At 38.5% G+C, this 22,584-nt stretch overlaps 1 protein-coding gene across 1 annotated transcript in view; it reads left to right on the plus strand.

Moving 5' to 3' along the window:
- SLC25A12 (solute carrier family 25 member 12) overlaps window positions 1-22,584 on the plus strand; it is a 96,601-nt gene that overhangs the window by 12,797 nt on the left and 61,220 nt on the right. Inside the window, exons 3-4 of the mRNA XM_061135726.1 lie at window positions 6,145-6,287; window positions 21,718-21,833. Of these exons, the coding sequence (XP_060991709.1) occupies window positions 6,145-6,287; window positions 21,718-21,833 (259 nt within the window). The remainder of the gene's footprint in view (window positions 1-6,144; window positions 6,288-21,717; window positions 21,834-22,584) is intronic.

Below are 22,584 nucleotides of genomic sequence, written 5' to 3' on the forward strand. Positions count from 1 at the left end.
TACCTCAGGGTAAGTGATTCTCTGGCATCATTTATAACCCCAGATATTAGCAAAGCCTGTTCCAGTATGTGTCAACAAAAGCAATTGTTTTCCTTGTTGGCTACTGTGTCCTTGGTGGTTTGTGCTAAGGCTGCTCCATTTCCTGATAGTTTTAAAGTTAAGAATGTCGGAATTTCTCTCTGTGTGTATGTAATCTGTGTATATAGTGGTGATAGTCCTGGCAATAAGATTCAGGTATTAGATATCAGACACCTTTGTGACAAAAAGAAATGGACACTTCAGTCAGTTCAGTTACTCAGTCGTGTCCGACTCTCTTTGCGACTCCAATGGACTGCAACATGCCAGGCCTCCCTGTCCATCACCATCTCCCGGAGTTTACTCAAACTCATGTCCATTGAGTCAATGATGCCATCCAACTATCTCTCATCCTCTGTCATCCCCTTCTCCTCCTGCCTCCAATCTTTCCCAGCATCAGGGTCTTTTCACATGAGTCAGCTCTTCACATCAGGTGGCCAGAGTATTGGAGTTTCAGCTTCAGTATCAGTCCTTCCAGTGAATATTCAGGATTGATTTCCTTTAGGATGGACTCGTTGGATCTCCTTGCAGTCCAAGGGACTCTCAAGAGTCTTCTCTAACACCATAGTTCAAAAACATCAAATGGACACTTAGTTGCTTTATTTTGTTAATACTAACTGAAAAGTTTTCATATTGTCCCTTTTGAAAATTAATATCTGAAAAAAAAAAAAAGAAAATATCTGCTAATTAAAGAAAGCAACTCAATTGTGAAGTGAGAGAACAAAGATCACCATAACCCATCTCTTACGTTTTCTTGTTTTATATTTAGTTCCTAATTATTTTAAATTTCTCATAGAAATTGGCCGAGGAGTCTTTATCAATGAATATGAGCATTTTTATCCTTCTTTATGGGCTTCCCTTGTGTCTCAGCTGGTAAAGAATCCGCCTGCAATGCAGGAGACCTGGGTTCAGTCCCTGGGTTGGGAAGATCCCCTGGAGAAGGGAAAGGCTACCCACTCCAGTATTCTGGCCTGGAGAATTCCATGGAGTGTATAGTCCATGGGGTCGCAAATTGATGCTTTTGAACTGTGGTGTTGGAGAAGACTCTTGAGAGTCCCTTGGACTGCAAGGAGATCCAACCAGTCCATCCTAAAGGAGATCAATCCTGAACGTTCATTGGAAGAACTGATGCTGAAGCTGAAACTCCCAATACTTTGGCTACTTTGATGCAAAGAACTGACTCATTTGAAAAGACCCTGATTCTGGGAAAGATTGAAGGCAGGAAGAGAAGGGAATGACAGAGGATGAGATGGTTGGATGGCATCACCGATTCGATGGACATGAGTTTGAGTAAGCTCTGGGAGTTGGTGATGGACAGGGAAGTCTGGCGTGCTGCAGTCCATGGGGTTGCAGAGTCAGACATGACTGAGTGACTGAACTGACTGACTGATAGTTCTTTATATATTATATATATATATATATACACACACACACACATATATTTGTGGGTATGTATATATTGCTAAATTACTTTTTTTTGTTTAATTTTTTTTAATTGGAGGATAATTTCTTTACAGTATTGTCTTGGTATTTGCTGTATATCTGAATCACTTTTTTAAAGGACTGAATGTGAAAAAGCAAGATGGATAGAACAGTGTGAATAGTATGTTATCATTTGTGTTAAAAAGACATGAATAAGAATAATCATACACATTTGTATGTATATATTGGCATATATGGGGCTTCTCAGGTGGTGCTGATGGAGATATAAGAGACATAAAAAATGTGGGTTCATTCCATGGGTTGGGAAGATCTTCTGGATAAGGGCATGACAACCCACTCCAGTATTCTTGCCTGGAGAATCCCCATGGGCAGAGAAGCCTGACGGACTACAGCCCTTAGGATCGCCAAGAGTCAGACCAACTGAAGCAACTTACTGTGCATGAATGCATATTGGTGTCTATATATATATATATATCTTATATATAAAATTTACTTGTTTATGCACAAAAAAATATCTGAAAGTGTGTGTGAGAAATTGATTGCCTCTGGAGTGAGGAACTGAGTGACTGGAAAGAGGCGGGAGGAAGACTTTTTTCATTGTATATTCTTATTTTGAATGGTGTGAATTGACAATATTAAAATCATAAATAAAATGAAAAGCCTCTAGCAGTGGGTGAAAATCCCCATTGTTTTTTCATTTTCACTCCTACTGCTTTGGTGCAGGCCTCAATCTCTTTCCCCTGGATCTTTGCAGTAGCCACTACTTGGTCTCCCTGCCCCCAGGCAGCTTATCTTTTCTCCAGTCCATCTTTCACATTGCTGCCGGGGAAAGCACATGTCAGATCATGTCTCTCACTTCCTAAAATTTTAAGTGGTATCCCATGGCCCGTAAGATAAAGTTCCAACTCTTTGTTTTAGCATTCCAAGTCTTCCACTATCTGGTCTCAAATTGTCTTTTCAGTGTCACTTCTACACATCTTTGTGTACCCTCTCTTTGTTACCTTTCTCCAGACAGCAACCCCCTCCCCCCAAAAAGAAATAAATTCATTTAAAATTTTTCTGGTTTTTTTTCTTTTTTTAAGCCTGAAATACCCTTTCTCTCAATTTGCAGTTAAAACTGAATTTTGCTTTCAAGGCCTGTTCCGAACATTATTTTCTTTTTCCTCTCACCAACTCCCTGCCATCTATCCTCAAAATGAATCATTTATTTTTGGTTCCCATTGTATGTGTCTCATACCTTTGGCACTCATTCTAGTTAATTGCTCACTTATCAGTTGCATAAGTTCTATTTTTAGACTTCCTTGTATTGATCCCTCTTTCCAGTTCCAGTAGCCTTGCCAACATTGTGCCTTTCTCCACTCCTGCCTGTCTTTAACCCTGGTGGTTTTCATATCTTGGTAAATGTGTCAGGTTATGTTATACATTGAAGAATTTTGAGGAGAAGCAGCAATTGATTAGAATTAGTAGAATCCACTTAGTATCATACAGTTTATTTTTTCTTTCTCCTGTTTGCATGCCTGTTTTGAAATGTCAAAGATTATTTAGTTTTCATTTTATAGATATGTGATATATATCTAGGGGCCTGGGAGGAGAATGTCCTTGTTGAAGGACTCACAGTGAATAAGTTTAGAGCCAGGGTGTAAACACAGGCACCTTTCAGGTATGACTTTTATAGCATGTGGAGAGAACATGACTTTATTTTGGGGTTATACTAGTTAGGTGATTTTGGTAGTACCAGCTAGTAAGAATGTGTCCACCTTTGGGCTGCTTATGTTGACTGATAGAGCATTTGCTGTGATAACCTCAATGATATTTTTCAGAATACAACAAAGGAAACAATTTAAAATTTAATTCTGTCCTTATTGAGGGAGCTAGCGGCTTGGTTTAGTCAGATTCCCAAATGAAGACATTTGAAATGCTTAACCAAAAGCAAACCAACAGTCCTTTGATCTTTTGATCCTTGTCTTTCCTAGAAGCAACCTCTTGTAAGTTTTCTAGCTGTTATTCATTTTTCATGAATAGAAGTATTTCTATACTTTGCTTTTCATAAAGGGTAGAAATACTTCATATGTTTGTACTGCTTCTTCTAGACACTATTGACTTTCTCTTATAGCAGCTGAGGTATTTGACTTCCTCTCCCATTCTTCTCCCTCCATGCTTATCATTATATTCATAATTGTTGTTAAATTAATATTTAGTATCTACATTATTATAACTCTAAATTGTTTATTTTCTGCCAAATCATGTAATGTTTTCTGTTTTTATATGACAAAAATACTTGTTCATAATTTACTTTTTTATAGAGTTAAAAATTGCTTAACTTTTCATTTACTTAGTGATTTCTGTACCTGTTACTGATCCCTTAACAAATATTTACGGAGTGCCTACCATGTATCAGCTATTATTCTTGGTGCTTGGGATACATCAGTGAACATGCTCGGCAAAAATTCCTTCTTTTGTGATATTTACATGCCACTTGCGAGATAGACAGCAAACATAATAAGTAAAATACATAGTATGGTAGTTGATAGGTGCCAAGGGGGAAAGCAGAACACCATAGGGGATTTGGGAATATAAATACAAGTCTGGGTGGGTAAGTCTCATTGAGAAGCTGACATTTGTGTAAAGATTTAGGCTCCTCCCAGGGTTATTTTCCACAAAGCCAAATGCCTCGAATAATCTGACATTGCAGTTTCCCTAGCGGCTTGCTCTCTTGGAGCCCTCCCTCTGCCAGCCAGGACTGGCACTCCAGAGCCCTGCAGTACAAATGTTGTCCCAGGATTTCCCTTGGCCACTACACTGGGCTGGATCATCCGGTTTCCTGGAACCTCCGTCTTTCTATTACTTGGTTCATGCTGTCTTTTTGATGGGGCAGATTATCCCATAGCTTCCTGAGAAAGGGTACATTAAAGGGAAGGAAAGCATATTGAGAATATGGATATTCCAGAGTACTTTTAACCTGCCCTTACAGGTGATTGAAAGTTTGGCTCAGTTTAGAATTCTTGGTTAGAAATCATTTCTCTTAGAATTTTCAGTGCCTTACTGCATTGTCTTCAAGCTTTCAAAGTTTCTGTTGGGAAGCATTGAGGCCCATGATTCATAATTGTTTATACATGACCTATTTTTTCTCTCTGAAAACATTTAAGATTTTCTGTTTATTCTGATGTTCTTTAATTTTACGATGATGAGTCAAGCCTTGGTGTGGGTCTTTGTTGTGTTTTAATTGACTGTGCTTGGCACTTAGTGGCCCCTTGTATTCTTCAATTCTGGGAAATGTTCTGATGTTACTACTTTGATAGTTGACTGAAGTAGCTAAGTTAATCAACTGCAACCCATAGAGGAAGGCTTTGGCTGTTCATGTTTGGTCACCAGTTTAGTCAGTTCAGTTCAGTCATGTCTGACTCTTGGCAACCCCATGAACTGCAGCACACCAGACTTCCCTGTCTATCACCAACACCCGGAGCTTGCTCGAACTCATGTCTATCAAGTCGGTGATGCCATCCAACCATCTCATCCTCTGTCATTCCCTTCTCCTCCGGCCTTCAGTCTTTCCCAGCATCAGAGTCTTTTCCAGTGAGTCAGTTCTTCACATCAAGTGGCCAAAGTATTGGGAGTTTCAGCTGCAGCATCAGTCCTTCCAATGAATATTTAGGACTGATCTCCTTTAGGATTGACTGGTTTGATCTCCTTGCAGCCTAAGGGACTCTCAAGAGTCTTTTCCAACACCACAGTTCAAAAGCGTCAATTTTTTGGTGCTGAGCTTTCTTTACCATAGTACATAAGACCCTTACTATATATTGAGTTGTTTATTTAATAAGCAGGTATTATTATTATTTTATTCTCTAAAATTATTGACATAAAAGGCAGAATTTTTTTGTTTCTTTTTTCCAGCTCCTGGTACTTAGAAGGAATACCTGTGTTGGAAGGTCTGGTTTGTTATGCTGTCGTTGGTCATTGCCTTTTTAAGGTTTGGCAGGTGTGTCCCCACCCCCACTCTTGCTGTCAGGAAGCCTGCAGAGGCTTTGAGGCTTTCTTACCTTGGTTGCCCTTTCACCTTTCTTTATCTTTCTCATATTTCTTCATGTGTGTATAAACACACCCCCCCCCCCCCCATAAAATTCACCATTTTAAAGTGTCCAAGTCAGTGTTGTGTTTTGTTTTGTTTTTTTTTCAGGTTATTTACAATGTTGTGTGACTTTACCACTGTCTTAATTCCAGAGCATTTTTATCACCCCCAAGGAAACTCCCCCTATGTAAAGTGGTTAACTCCATTCCCCGCTCCTTCCAGTTCCTGGCAACTACTACTGTACTTTTCTGATGCTGTGAATTTGCCTATTATGGACACTTCATATAAATGAGGTCATGAGTTATGTGGTCTTTTGTGTGGTTTCTTTAAGTTAAAGTGTTTTCAAGGTTCATCCATATTGTAGCATGTATCAATACTTTGCTAATGTTCTGAACCCAGGCTCTGGGTGTCTGTTTTTGGACTATCCAGAAAAAACTTCTGCATTTATTGTTACCTTGATTATGATACTGACATTTAATTTACTTTTTCAGGAAACTTTTGTTGGGTACAAAAAGATACTGAACAATTTTAATTTTAAGTATACATTATTTACTTTTTAGTATGCCAGTACTGAGGTTGATGGAGAACATTACATGACCCCGGAAGACTTTGTCCAGCGCTATCTTGGACTGTATAATGATCCAAATAGCAATCCGAAGATTGTGCAGCTCTTGGCAGGAGTAGCCGATCAAACCAAGGATGGGTAAGAACTTGTATGCTCTTCTTGAAAGCTAATGTTATTCAATATTGTACTAAAAAAATGGGAAAACCATAAATTTACCCATGACCATTTAGAATTTTAATGTTAATAAACCATATCTTTTCTTAGAAGTTTAAAAAAATTGTTATTTACTGCCATTATCAAGTATACTTTCCTTTCTTTCTTTTTTTGAAAAAAAAAATACATGCAAAGCCATATTTTATGTTGAATAATCTGACCAGAATGGTTTTCGGATAGCTAAGTTATCTTTTATTCATTCATTCAGTAAATATTGAGTACTTATTATGTTTTAGGCACTTTCTATGTACTAGAATTCCGTCAGTGAATAAACCACAGAAAAATAATAAACAAAGTTTAAAAGTAAACTATAATGTTAGGTGGTTATAACTGCTATAAGGAATAATAAGGAAGCATTTAGAGTGATATTTATTCATCTATCTGTCCCTTTATCTGTCAGGTATTTATGAGATAGCCATCATTTGCCAGGCACTATTGAACATTAGAAATATAAATAAAAAGAGGTTCATGACCTTGAGAAGAAACTCATGGCTTAGTGAGAAAGAATGAGTAAACAAAGGGAAAAAGTAATACTTTGGGAATAAGGTGCTGTAATAGAACCATAAGAAATAACAAAGTACACCTAAGACAGTATAACTAACTCTGTTTTGGGTGTTCAGGAGAGCATCTTAGAAGAAGCGATGCTTGAGTGAATCTGGCAAGACAAAAAGAGTTTGCTGGTTGCTGGACAAAGAAGGAGAATTCCAAGAATGGGAACAATTGGCATGAAACATCAAGGGGCAGGGACACGCAGTTTTGAGGGCACCTCACTGTGTCCCCTTTGCCTAGCAAAGCAATAAAGCTATTCTTTTCTACTTCACCTTCCCCCACAAAACCCATCAAGGGGCACCTGCGTGTCCGTGTTGCCTCCCCAGTGGGCAGGTTGTCAGAGTAATGGTCGGGGCACAGCTGGGGACCTTGTGTGCTAAGCTTTGACTGTATCCTATAGGCTTGTGACTCTCAGACTTGCAGGTATTTTTAGCCTGGCATTGTAGGCATGTGTGTAGTCACAGTAATTACAAAGTGCATCTTACTTAAGTGTCAGTTTACTCAAATCAAAGGGAAAAGGCATTTTTATATTAAAATCTAATAGTACTGTATTATGGAGGGAATGGAATATTTGTATTCTTTGCTTTGTGAGTTCCAAGCTAGAGCCTCAGGACTCCAAGGGCCCAGTTTCTTTTTCTTGCCTGTAGAGGGACTTGTGTGAAAAACTAGGCAAAATTAGCTTTAACTCTTTAAAATGTTTAGAAGGCTGTCGTAATACGGTGGAAGTGTTGGTTTCTAAGTTCTTTGAATCCAGGGTTATTGTATTCATTTGTATTTTCTCACAGAATTTAGCACAGTGCATGAAATTTACTATGACTATTTTATTTCTTGGAAAGATTTTATGTAATTCATCACTGACAGATATTGAGGAACTTGTATACATTTTGTGCCTAGTCTCTGGAAAAAGTGAAATTGGCTGCTAGGTTACTGTGGCCCATTCAGTCATTGAGTATCTCAATAGTGATTAGACAGTGAGGCATATAAAAATTAATCATATTTAATCAGAATTCCTTCTTCAAATTTAGAAATTTTAATTATTATCATTAACTTGGTCTGAGACTTGTCAGAATATCTTTTCAGATGCTTCCTCCATATCTTTTCAGATGCTTCCTTTTGTGACCATGTGTTCTGATCCATTCCACTGGTGTATCTTATTTCTTATTTGAAGCTTCATGTGGTTCTGTCAGAAGCAGTTGTGTTGTTAAAGTGTGGTCAAGTGGAATTGAGTGTTTAAGTTGCCAGAGTAGAATTGATCAAAAATGGGTTTTGGCTAGTAAAGAATCTAATAATGTTGAATACTGTTTACTTAAAAAAAGCAAACTGTCTCTCTTTTGAAAAGGTATATCTGTTCTATTTAAAATTTTAAAAACTGCTTAAACTTCCTTTTTTCCCTCCCTCCTTAGAATAAGTCAGATTGAGATTGGGTAGGAAATTTGATTCATAGAGTTAGGTCATAAAAATTATAAACATATACATTATTTCTAAAAGAGAAAGGTGGAATTTTCTAGAAATCTCCCATTCATGGTCGGTCTTCATAGTTTCCTGAACTTACTGAAATACAATGCAAAAATGAATGATTTTGTATTTTCATTTTTCTGGGGAGAAATCACAGGTTTTTCAAAGGGTTTATGACTTCAGAAGGGTTTAAATATCATTGTTAAAGTTGTTTTTCTTTTTAAATATTTTAATTTAAGAAAATTAAAAGTGTTGATGATGTTTAAACTTATTCCAAGTAGTCAGCCCTTCCTCATTTCACATTTAAGGAAAATGAACTCCAGAGAGATTGATTGACTTGTCCAATAACACAAGATTAATTCTCTTAATTTTTAGCTCATCTTCTTGTAATCATTTAAAAAAGCTATCTTTTCTCTATTTTTCTGTTTCCTGCTCCTTTAAGCAGGGCGGTGATGAAAGTTAGGATAGTTTAGTTGGTTTATCTTTTTTCCAACTCCAAGAAGTATTCCTTGATTCTATTATAGTCTTTTTAGGACAAGTCCTGTAGGTAAGTATATGGGCTTCGTGGGTGGCGCAGTGATAAAGAATCTGCCTGCCAATGCAGGAGACGCAAGAGACACGGATTAGATCCCTGGGTTAGAATGATCCCCTGGAGTAGGAAATGGCAACCCACTCCAGAATTCTTGCCTGGAAAATTCTGTGGACAGTGGACTACAGTTCATGGCGTTGCAAAGAGTCGGACATGAGTGAGCATAGCATGGCCTATAGGTGTGTAACTTGACAAGAATCACGTAATAATGTTTATAATTACTCCAGACCAAATCTGAATTAATAAAACTAGCATGAACAAGTTTGAGTGATTTAGTTTGGTGTATGAGAAAAGCAGATTTAGGGGTGGTCAGTACTATGTCTCTTTTGTGTTCTATCCTTGGCTGCCCTCCCTTGTTTTCTTAGCACGTTAACTGCTCCCTTTCTCTTCTCCTGGCTCCCTTTCTTCTAATAAATGGTAAAGTAAGCAAGAGTGTTTTGATACAGGTGCTTGCTATTGACAGCCGTGTATTTCTTTTTTGGTTTGTTTTTTGTTTTTTTAAATATTTCGTTTGGCTCTGCCACATGGCATATGAGATCTTAGTTCTCTGAACAGGGATCAAACCCGGGCCCCTCACATTGGAAGCTTGGAGTCTTAACCACTGGACTGCCAGGGAAGTCCCTGGAGAGCCACGAGAAACAACACTGTATAAATAGCATAATTGGTTGTCTAAAAATAAAAGCCATTCAGTTCAGTTCAGTCACTTAGTCGTGTCCGACTCTTCCCGACCCTGTGGACCACAGCACGCCAGGTCTCCCTGTCCATCACCAACTCCAGGAGTTTACTCAAACTCATCTCCACTGAGTCGGTGATGCCATCCAACCATCTCATCCTCTGTTGTCCCCTTCTCCTCCTGCTCTCAATCTTTCCCAGCATCAGGGTCTTTTCAAATGAATCAGCTCTTCACAACAGGTGGCCAAAATATTGGAGTTTCAGCTTCAATGTCAGTCCTTCCAGTGACCACTCAGGACTGATCTCCTTTAGGATGGACTGGTTGGATCTCCTTGCAGTCCAAGGGATTCTCAAGAGTCTTCTCCAATGCCATAGTTCAAAAGCATCAATTCTTTGGCATTCAGCTTTCTTTGTAGTCCAACTCTAACATCCATACATGACTACTGGAAAAACCATAGCCTTGACTAGATGGACCTTTGTTGACAAAGTGATGTCTCTGCTTTCTAATATGCTGTCTAGGTTGGTCATAACTTTCCTTCCAAGGAGTAAGCATCTTTTAATTTCATGGCTGCATTCACCATCTGCAGTGATTTTGGAGCCCCCCCAAATGAAGTCTGTCACTGTTTCCACTGTTTCCCCATCTATTTGCCATGAAGTGATGGGACCAGATGCCATGAAGTGATGGGACCAGATGCCATGATCTTAGTTTTCTGAATGTTGAGCTTTGAGCCAACTTTTTCACTTTACTCTTTCACTTTTATCAAGAGGCTCTTTAGTTCTTCTTCACTTTCTGCCATATGGGTGGTGTCATTTGCATATCTGAGGTTATGGATATTTCTCCCGGCAATCTTGATTCCGGCTTGTGCGTCATCCAGCCCAGCATTACTCATGATGTACTCTGCATATAAGTTAAATAGCAGGGTGACAATATACAGCCTTGATGTATTCCTTTTCCTATTTGGAACCAGTCTGTTGTTCCATGTCCAGTTCTAACTGTTGCTTCCTGACCTGCATACAGATTTCTGAAGAGGCGGGTCTGGTGGTCTGGTATTCCCATCCCATGAAGAATTTTCCACAGTTTATTGTGATGCACATAGTCAAAGGCTTTGGCATAGTCAATAAAGCAGAAATAGATGTTTTTCTGGAACTCTCTTGCTTTTTGATGATCCATCAGATGTTGGCAATTTGATCTCTGGTTCCTCTGCCTTTTCTAAATCCAGCTTGAACATCTGGAAGTTCATGGTTCATGTACTGTTGAAGCCTGGCTTAGAGAATTTTGAGCATTACTTTACTAGCCTGTGAGATGAGTGCAATTGTGTGGTAGTTTGAGTGTTCTTTGGCATTGCTTTTCTTTGGGATTGGAATAAAAACTGACCTTTTCTAGTCCTGTGGCCACTGCTGAGTTTTCCAAAATGTCCATCAACAGAGGAATAGATAAAGAAAATGTGGTACATTAATGCAGTAGAATATTACTCAGCTGTTAAAGAGAATGAATGCTATTGCAGCACCATGTCCGAACCTAGAGATTGTCATCCTGAGTCAACTAAGTCAGACAGAGGAGGAGAAATATTGTATGACATTTCTTATATGTGGAATCTAAAAAGAAATGATACTAATGAACTTATAAAACAGAAAGAATGGATACATGTATATGCATTTGAAGTGTGCAGCCTGTGGGAACTCCAAAATTAAAACTCATTGCTGAACAACTGTCAACAGGAGAATGTGGGATCCCACCAAAAAAATATACCCCACATCCAAGGGCAAAGGAGAGGCTGCAGCAAGTCAGTAGGAGGGATGAAATCACGTTTAGAATCAAACCCTATACCTGCCAGAGACATTTGGAGGGCTCAAACAAAGCCTGTATGCAGCAGGAGACTCCACAGAGAGTGACAGACCTGCCTTTGAGTGTTTGAGTGTCTCCTGTGGAGGTGCAGGTCAGCAGTGGCTTGCTGCAGGGGCTCTGGGTGCAGCAGACCTGGGTATGGCATAAGCCCTCTTGGAGGAGGTCACCATTAACCCCATCATAGAGCCACCAGAACTTACACAGGACTGGGGAAACAGACTCTTGGAGGGCACAAACAAAAACTTGTGCGTACCAGGAGAAAGGAGCAGTGACCCCACAAGAGACTGACCCAGACTTCCCATGAGTGTCCAGGAGTCTCTGTGGGTTGATGGTGGCCTTGTGCAGGGTCGGGGGCACTGAGTGTGACAGTGCGTGCATGGGCCCTTTTAAAGGAGATTGCCATTATCTTCATTACATATACAGTTACAGTTCAGTCTCTCAGTCGGGTCTGACCCTTTGTGACCCCATGGACTGCAGCACACCAGGCCTCCCTGTCCATCACCAACTCCCCGAGTTTACTCAAACTCATGTCCATTGAGTTGGTGATGCCATCCAGCCAGCTCATCCTCTGTCATCTCCTTCTCCTCCCACCTTCAGTCTTTCCCAGAATCAGGGTCTTTTCCAGTGAGTCAGTTCTTCACATCAGGTGGCCAAAGTATTGGAGCTTCAGTATTAGTCCTTCCAATGAATATTCAGGACTCATTTCCTTTAAGATTGACTGGTTGGATCTCCTTGGTGTCCAAGGGACTCTCAAGAGTCTTCTCCAACATCACAGTTCAAAAGCATCAGTTCTTCAGTGCTCACCTTTCTTTATAGTCCAACTCTCACATCCATACATGACTACTGGAAAAACCATAGCTTTGACTAGATGGATCTTTGTTGGCAAAGTAATGTCTCTGCTTTTTAATATGTTGTCTAGTTTGGTCACATGGACTACAGCCTTGTCTAATTCAATGAAACCATGAGCCATGTGATGTAGGGCCCCCCAAGGTCATGGTGGAGAGTTCTGACAAAAAGTGGTCCACTGGAGAAGGGAATGGCAAACCACTTCAGTGTTCTTGCCTTGAGAACCCCATGAACAGTATGAAAAGACAAAAAGATAGGACACTGAAAGATGAACTCCCCAGGTCGGTAGGTTATTTCTGGAGAAATAACTCCAGAAAGAATGAAGAAATGGAGTCAAAGCAAAAACAACACACAGTTGTGGACATGACTGGTGATGAAGAAAAGTCCAATGCTGTAAAGAGCAATATTGCATAGGAACCTGGAATGTTAGGTCCATGAATCAAGGTAAATTGGAAGTGTCAAACAGGAGATGGCAAGAGTGAACATCGACATTCTAGGAATCAGTGAACTAAAATGGACTGGAATGGGTGAATTTAACTCAGATGACCATTATATCTACTACTGTGGGCAACAATCACTTAGAATAAATGGAGTAGCCCTCATAGAAAACAAAAGAGTCCAAAATGCAGTACTTGGATGCAGTCTCAAAAACGACAGAATGATCTCTGTTTGTTTCCAAGGCAAACCATTCACTGTCACAGTAATCCAAGTCACTGTCCCAACCAGTAATGCTGAAGAAGCTGACCAGTTCTATGAAGACCTACAAGATCTTCTAGAACTAACACCCAAAAAAGATGTCCTTTTCATTATGGGGGACTGGAATGCAATAGTAGGAAGTCAAGAGATACCTGGAGTAACAGGCAGATTTGCCCTTGGAGGACAGAATGAAGCAGGGCAATGGCTAACAGAGTTTTGTCAAGAGAATACACTGGTCATAGCAAACACCCTCTTCCAACAACACAAGAGAAGACTCTACACATGGACATCACCAGATGGTCAACACCGAAATCAGATTGATTATATTCTTTGCAGCCAAAGATGGAGAAGCTCTGTACAGTCAGCATAAACAAGACCGGGAGCTGAGTGTGGCTCAGATCATGAACTCCTGATTGCCAAATTCAGACTTAAACTGAAGAAAGTAGGGAAAACCACTAGACCATTCAGGTATGACCTAAATCAAATCCCTTACGATTATACAGTGGAAGTGAGAAATAGATTCAAGGGACTAGATCTGATAGAGTGCCTGAAGAACTACGGATGGAGGTTCATGACATTGTATAGGAGGCAGTGATCAAGACCATCCCCAAGAAAAAGAAATGCAAAAAGGCAAAATGGTTGTCTGAGGAGCGCTTACAAATAGCTGAGAAGAGAAAAAATGCAAAAGGCAAAGGAGAAAAGGAAAGATATACCCATTTGAATGCAGAATTCCAAATAGCAAGAAGAGATAAGAAAGCCTTCCTTAGTGATCAATGCAAAGAAATAGAGGAAAACAGTAGAATGGGAAAGTCTAGAGATCTCGTCAAGAAAATTAGAGATACCAAGGGAACATTTCATGCAAAGATGGGCTCAATAAAGGACAGAAATGGTATGGACCTAACAGAAGCAGAAGATAAGAAGAGGTGGGAAGAAAACACAGTTAAGAACTGTATAAAAAAGATCTTCACGACCCAGATAATCACAATGGTGTGATCACTCATCTAGAGCCAGACATCCTGGAATGTGAGGTCAAGTGGGCCTTAGGAAGCATCACTACAAACAAAGCTAGTGGAGGTGATGGAATTCCAGTTGAGCTATTTCAACTCCTAAAAGATGATGCTGTGAAAGTGCTGCGCTCAATATGTCAGCAAATTTGGAAAACTCAGCAGTGGCCACAGGACTGGAAAAGGTCGGTTTTCATTCCAGTCCCAAAGAGAGGCAATGCCAGAGAATGTTCAAACTACTGCACAATTGCACTCATCTCACATGCTAGTAAAGTAATGCTCAAAATTCTCCAAGCCAGGCTTCAACAGTACATGAACCATGACTTTCCAGATGTTCAAGCTGGGTTTACAAAAGGCAGAAGAACCAGAGATCAAATTGCAAACATCCGTTGGCTCATAGAAAAAGCAAGAGTGTTCCGAAAAAACATCTCTTCTGCTTTATTGACTATGCGAAAGCCTTTGACTGTGTGGATCATGACAAACCTTGGAAAATTCTTCAAGGGATGGGAATACCAGACCACCTTACCTGCCTCTTAGAAATCTGTATGCAGGTCAAGAAGCAATAGTTAGAACTGAAAATGGAACAACTGATTTGGTTCCAAATCGGGAAAGGAGTCCTTCAAGACTGTATATTGTCACCCTGCTTATTTAACATAATAAGAAATGCTGGGCTGGATGAAGTAGAAGCTGGAATCAAGATTGCTGGGAGTAATATCCATAACCGCAGATATGCAGATGACACCACCCTTATGGTAGAAAGTAAAGAAGAACTAAAGAGCCTCTTGGTGAAAGTGAAAGAGGAGAGTGAAAATGTTGGCTTAAAGCTCAACATTCAGAAAACTAAGATCATGGCATCTGGTCCCATCACTTCATGGCAAATAGCTGGGGAAACAATGGAAACAGTGAGAGACTGTATTTTTGGGGGGTTCCAAAATCACTGCAAATGGTGACTCCAGCCATGAAATTAAAAGACACTTGCTCCTTGGAAGAAAAGCTATGATCAATCTAGACAGTGTGTTAAAAAGCAGAAATGTTAAAAAAAAAAAAAAAAAGCAGAAATGTTACTTTGCCAGCAAACGTCCATCTAGTAAAGCTATGGTTTTTCCAGTAGTCATGTATGGATGTGAGAATTGGACTACAAAGAAAGCTGAGTGCCGAAGAATTCATGCTTTTGAACTGTGGTGTTGGAGAAGACTCTTGAGAGTCCCTTGGACTACAAGGAGATCCAACCAGTCCATCCTAAAGGAAATGAGTCCTGAATATTCATTGAAAGGACTGATGCTGAAGCTCCAATACTTTGGCCACCTGATGTGAAGAGCTGACTCATTTGAAAAGACCCTGATGCTGGGAAAGGTTGAAGGTGGGAGGAGAAGGGGACGACAGAGGATGAGATGGTCCATCACTGTCTCAATGGACATGAGTTTGAGTAAGCTCCAGGAGTTGGGGACGGACAGGGAAGCCTGGCATGCTGTAGTTCATGGAGTCACAAAAGTCGTACATGACTGAGTGACTAAACTGAACTGAAGCACATTCACATCACCACTATTCAGCTTCAGAACTTTTTCGTTTTCCTATACTTAAACTCCACCCTCATTGAACAAGTCCCCATTCTCCCCCAATACCCAGTTCTAGGTAACCACTATTCTGTTTCCTGTCTTTATGGATTTGTTCTAAGTACTTCATATCAGTGAAATAATATTTGTCCTCTTGCATCTGGCTTATTTCACTTAGCATGGTGCTTTAAAGATTGATTCATGTTATAGCATGTATCAGAATTTCATTCCTTTTTAAGACTGAATAGTACAAAGTGACTTATTTTGAAGTTGCTGATGCTTTGTGTTTCTTAATTGACTTTCTTCAATAAATCACCCTGTATAACAAAGGTAACTGAGTATTAAGGTTTGGCTCAGTATCCCCCAGATGCCTTCTTATAATAATATTCTACTTGCTAGAGATACCAGATATCCTTTCTATTTTTCAGCTATAACTTTAAATTTGGGGTTGGGGGACAGGATGGTGTACACTGAATTGATTGAAGGTAGAAGTTGAGTCTTCACCTTGGCTTACTGAGTTGCTGAATGTCTTTGTACAAATCACTTCTTTAAATTTTCTAAGGGTCCTTCTGACTCTAAATTGCATAAATATATGATTTGCCTTCCTGAGTATACTAGTAGATAAAAATGTAGATATTTAATAAAGTTCATAGAATGTGTATATATTTTTTCTGCCTCTGCTTTTTTGTTTTATTAATTTACCTATTTTATTTTTTAACTTGTATTTTACTTTGGAGTATATAATTGATCAACAATGTTGTGTTAGTTTCAAGTGTATAGCAAAGTGATTCACTTATGCATATATATGCATCTGTTCTTTTTCAAATTCTTTTTCTGTTTAGATTATTATAGAACTTATTTTTTTAATTGAAGTATAGTTGGTTTATAATGTTGTGCCAATCTCTGCCGTACAGCAGAATGACTCACTTATATACATATGTACATTCTTTTTTTCAATTTTCGTTTCCTTTATGGTTTATTACAGAATATAGCTCCTGTGCTATACATGAGGTCCTTGTCATTTGTCCATTCTAAATGTAATAGTTTGCCTCTACCAACCCCAGACTCCCAGTTCATCCCTTTCCCTCCCCACCTCCCCTTTGGCAACCGCAAGTCTGTTCTCTGTGTCTGTGAGTCTTTTCTGTTTTGTAGATATGTTCATTTGTGACATACTTTAGATTCCACATGCAAGCGATACCAACGTGACTATCCACACACTCCCAAAAAGCAAATGATTGGTTTGCCAGCCAACCATTTATGACCTTTGCTAGTTAAGGAGAAAACCTCTGACTGCTTCTCATAAATACAGAAAGTTTTACTACTGAACATGAAATATGTTTAAAATCTAATATTCTGTATTTCAGGGTAACTGTATTTTTATGTCTAATTCCTGAGACTTGGCCTGTTTTGGAAAAATCAAGATGCTGTGCGTTGTTCTTCCCTCCTATAATCAGCCTAGCAACTTTTAATTTTTATTTTAAAAGTTAATGTTATGAGCAGAAGAAATAATGCTAATTCTTCATTATAAATATAGAAATTTCAAATGTTTCTAAATTACATAATGTAGAAAGTGACAACCTACTCTCACTGGTTCCCTAGATCACTATTGTATTTGTGCTGTATATTCTCATTGATCTTGAGTTTTGTTCAGAACTTAAAACCACAAATTGCTCATTGCTTTTTTAGGAGTATGCAGATATAGTCATGATGATACCACTGTTTTTACTACCCTAAAATTTGTGTACTGATAATCATACTTTACAGAGTTTTACTGCATTTTTTAGTAATGCATAAGATGTGTTATATGACACGTGGCTTGGTAAACAGTTTTGATTGGCTTGTTCCTCCCAGGATTCTCTAGCTTGAGCACAGGGAGGGCATAGTCTCCAGTGCCCTGAGTACTACTGCCACAAAGCCATTCTTTTCCCTCAGTAAAGGGCAAAGGCATAGAGTATATTGGGCTTCCCAGGTGGTTCAGTGGTAAAGAATCTGCCTGTCAAGCAGGAGACTCAGATTTGATCCCTCTGTTGGGAAGATCCCCTGGAGGAGGAAATGGCAACCCACTCCTGTATTCTTGCCTAGAGTATCCCATGGACAGGGGAGCCTGGCAGGCTATAGTCCATGTGGTCCAAAAGAGTTGGACGTAACTTAGCAACGAAATAGCAGCAGCATTGCCTTTGGATATAATGTAATTTGTGTAATTTAAACATACTTCAAAATGTTTTAAGTAATAAAAATGTAACTTTGAATGTGTAATATGACTTAGATGAGTGAGGGCATAAAATGAAATGTGAAATGTAGTCATTTTCTTAATAATGTGTTGGAAAACATGTCTCTAAAAAGTCATATATCCTAAATTGAGTTTATTCAAGAATATTTGAGTTCCTGCCCTGAATCAAGCCTGTGCTCTGACAAGCCTACTTTCTGGCAGGGAATTAGATTTGAAATAGTGAGTTACGTAATTACTTTAACAGGGATTTTGTGAGGGGCACTGAACAAATGCTGTAAGGATGTGAAGTAGTCTGTGGACTTTAAGATGATTCTCTTGAGGAAATGATATTTGAAATGAGCTATGTAAAGATTGTGTGTGTGATTGTGTGTGTTTAGTCGACTTTTTGCAACCCCAAAGACTGTAGCCCACCACGCTCCTCTCTCCAGGATTTCCCAGGCAAAAATACTGCAGTGGGTTGCCATTGCCTTCTCCAGGGGATCTTCCCAACCTAGGAATTGAACCTGCATTAGCAGGCAGATTTGTTTTTGTTTTTGTTTTTTTTAACTGATGAGCCACAAGGGAAGCCCAAATGCTCCATGAAATCACTGAAGGCTCTTTCCCACTTTTTGATTGGGTTGTTTGTTTTTCTGGCATTGAGTTGTATGAACTGCTTATATATTTTGGAAATTAATCCTTTGTTAGTTGTTTTATTCTATTATTTTCTCCCATTCTGAGGATTGTCTTTTCACCTCGCTTCTAGTTTCCTTTGCTGTGCAAAAGCTTTTAAGTTTAATCAGGTCCCACTTGTTTACTTTCCTTTTTATTTCCGTTACCTTAGGAGGTGGGTCATAGACGATCTTGCTTTGATTTACTTCATCGACTGTTCTGCCTATATTTTTCTCTAAGAATTTTATAATTTCTGGTCTTACATTTAGGTCTTTAATCCATTTTGAGTTTATTTTTGTGTATGGTGTTAGGAAGTGTTCTAATTTCATTCTTTTACATGTAGCTGTCCAGTTTTCCCAGCACCATTTATTGAAGAGGCTGTCTTTGCTGCATTGTATATTCTTGCCTCCTTTGTCAAAAATAAGGTATCCATAGGTGCATGGGTTCATTTCTGGGCTTATCTTGTTCCATTGGTCTATGTTTCTGTTTTTGTGCCAGTACCATACTGTCTTGATGACTGTAGCTTTGTAATATAACCCACAGTCAGGAAGGTGATTCCTCCAGCTCAATTCTTCTTTCTCAGGACTGCTGTGGCTATTGGGGGTCTTTTGTGTTTCCATATGAATTGTGAAATTTTTTGTGCTAGTTCTGTGAAAAATGCCATTGGTAGTTTGATAGGGATTGAATTGAATCTGTAGATTGCATTTGGTAGTATAGTCATTTTCCCAGTCAAAAAGTAGGAAAAAGACTTAAACAGACATTTCTCCAAAGAAGACATACAGATGGCTAACAAACACATGAAAAGATGCTCAAACATTGCTCATTATTAGAGAAATGCAAATCAAAACTACAATGAGATATCACCTCATGCCGGTCAGAATGGCCGTCATCAAAAAGTCTACAAACAATAAATTCTGGAGAGGGTGTGGAGAAAAGGGAATGTTCTTGCACTGTTGATGGGAATGTAAATTGAGACAGCCACTATGGAAGACAGTATGGAGATTCCTTAAAAAAACTAGGAATAAAACCACCATATGACCCAGCAATCCCACTCCTAGGCATATACCCTCAGGAAACCAAAATTGGAAAAGACACGTTTCCCATTGTTTATTGCAGTACTATTTACAAAGCTAGAACATGGAAGCAACGTAGATGCCATTGACAGATGAATGGATAAAGAAGTTGTGGTATATATACACAATGGAATATTATTGAGCCATAAAAAGGGATGCATTTGAGTCAGTTCTGATGAGGTGGATGAACCTAGAACCTATTATAAAGTGAAGTGAGTCAGAAAGAGAAAGGTAAATATTGTATTCTAACACATATATACGCAATCTAGAAAAATGGTACTGAAGAATTTATTTACAGGCCAGCAATGGAGAAACAGACATAGAGAATAGACTTGTGGACATGGGGAGAGGGGAGGAGAGGGTGAGCTGTATGGAAAGAGTTTCATGGAAACATATTACCGTATGTAAAATAGATAGCCAACAGGAATTTGCTGTCTGGCTCAGGAAACTCAGACAGGGGCTCTGTATCAAGGTAGAGGGTGGGATGGGGAGGGAGATGGGAGGGAGGTTCAGAAGGGAGGGGATATATGTGTACCTCTGGCTGATTCATATTGAGGTTTGACAGAAAACAGCAAAATTCTGTAAAGCAATTATCCTTCAATTAAAAAATAAATTAGAAAAAAATCCATTGAAGGCTATTTCAATGTAGTTTTGGCCACTGGCTAGTTTCACAGCCTTTAGTATTATAGGATGAATAAGCTTTGGTTTTCCTTTTTGTTTTGAATTTTCCTTTAAAGTTTTTATTAGTGACATTTCAAATATATAAAACAAAGAGTAGTGTAATAAATTCAATATATTCATCACCCACTTTTTTTTGAGGTTCATTTGTGCTTTTATTTGCCAGTATAGTTTAACCACACACACACACACACATATATATATATGTAAAAGTGAAACAAAACTTTGTCAAAATTATCCACCTTGAGTATTAATTCTTTTTTAAGACTTTTTTTTTTAAACCAAGGATGAACTGCACTGATGCATGTAATCACCCCAGTTCATGTTAGAGTTCACTTTAATAAAGTGTGACTACACCTTTTTTTAAAAATACACCTACTTTTAATAATTGTGAGGATAATTACTAAATTTGTTTCACTTATATCTCCACCCATTCCTCCATCCTCTGGATTATTTTGAAGTAAATTCCAGGTGACGTATTTTATCTGTAAATATCTCAATGTGTATTTCTATAAGATAAGAAAAATTACCAAAGACAAATCTCAAAGATGTTGATGTGTCAGTGTTATCAAGCATTTGTGTTATATCAGTATTTTCATTTCCTGATTTTCTTATAAACTAAAAAAAATTTATTTTTACTTTGTTTTAATCAGAATCCAAATAAGATCTGTATCTTTGTAATTAATTGCTGTATCTTTTAGGTCTTTAATGTGGTTCTTTTCCATATCTTCTTAAAAATTTTTTTTTCCAACTCCGGAATGTTTATTTCTAGTTTCCCACAGTCTACATTTTTGCTGATTGTGTTTCTGTCATAATGTTTAATTTAACATGTTTCTTTGTCCTTTATATTTTTCTGCAAATTGTTGATTACATCTAAAACATTGGTTTTCAACGTGCTGAGTGGTGTTGGCGTCTAGCGGGTAGAGGTCAGTGATGTTGCTAAACATGATACAATGCATAGGAGGCCCCCCACAGCAGAGTTACCCAGCTTCAAATGTCACTGTTGAGTGCGGAGGTTTGGAAACTCTGATCTAGAGACTTGGTCAGATTCAGTTTCAATTATTTTTCATCCAGTCTCTTTCTTTCTGTGATATTTAGGGACTGTTGATTATTGCTTAGGTCCATCAATGTGTTTACAAAAGAGTAATATTCTATCATGGGCTCCCTTGGTGGTTCAGTGGTAAAGAATCCACCCGCCAGAGCAGGAGATGCAGGTTCAGTCCCTGAGTCAGCAAGACTCTCTGGAGAAGGAAATGGCTACCCATTCCAATATGCTTACCTGAAAAATTCTATGGACAGAGGAGCCTGGTGGGCTATAATCCACTGAGTCACAAGAGTTGGACATGACTTAGCGACTACACCACCAACAACCAATATTCTATCATTCCTTCTTTCTTAATTATCTGGAATACCACTATAGAGAAACTTCCCTTCATCAGTTATTTGGTTACCCTGAGCTATAGTTCGTACTGTAAAGGCAGGTTACCAGCTGATGGTATTTTATATTTTATTCCAGGTTGATCTCCTATCAAGAGTTTTTGGCATTTGAATCTGTATTATGTGCTCCAGATTCCATGTTCATAGTGGCTTTCCAATTATTTGACAAGAGTGGAAATGGAGAGGTGACATTTGGTAAGAAAAAAAAAAGATTATATAGTTAAGTGAAGTTAGTGAGGCTGGTTCAATCTTTAATTGCTAAATTTAGTAACTGCATACAGATTGCTGCTTATTTAAGAGCTAGTCAGAAGATGAAGTTTTAATTTCCTAAAAGAATTTATGTAGATAAAATTAAAATGGTTTTATTTTCTTTAAAGCATTAGATTATTGCAAAAAAAAATTAAGGAACATAGGAATGTTGTTGCTTCAACTCATTGCCTCTCTGACACTTTCATATTTCTAAAGTTGGTGGTATAAAATTACCTTGTTCTGGGCCAGCCTGGGATAGATTTTTTCTGAAACAGACTGAACAACATGGAGTAATCATCTCATTCTTTAAGGGGTTTCAGGGTAGAGAATTCAGAGCTTCTTTGGAGCCTCTTTGGAAAATTGCTACTGTGTCATTTTAATGCCCAAGAATGGAACTGAAGGAAGGAGTTAAGGCAGGAATAGTTAGCATTCTCTGAAGCCCCATTTAAAATTTTTGATTTTAGAAAAGAAGGCTAGAATATTAAAGTTGCCTTCTGAATTGGGTGTAGAAATCCATTTAAATCATTTGGTAGGCACATCATTGAGCACACTGTGGATGTCTCAAAAGTGTACAAACTAGGATTTCTGTATATAGCTATATGTTAGTTTTTTAAAAGAGGCTTACTTCCAGAAATTAGTATGTGTTTAGTAAAAGTATCAGCTAATTTTTCCTGCAATAGGCTTTTCAATTAAAAAG

Source organism: Dama dama, chromosome 33, assembly GCF_033118175.1.
Source record: "Dama dama isolate Ldn47 chromosome 33, ASM3311817v1, whole genome shotgun sequence".
In the NCBI taxonomy this organism is placed as follows: domain Eukaryota; kingdom Metazoa; phylum Chordata; class Mammalia; order Artiodactyla; family Cervidae; genus Dama; species Dama dama.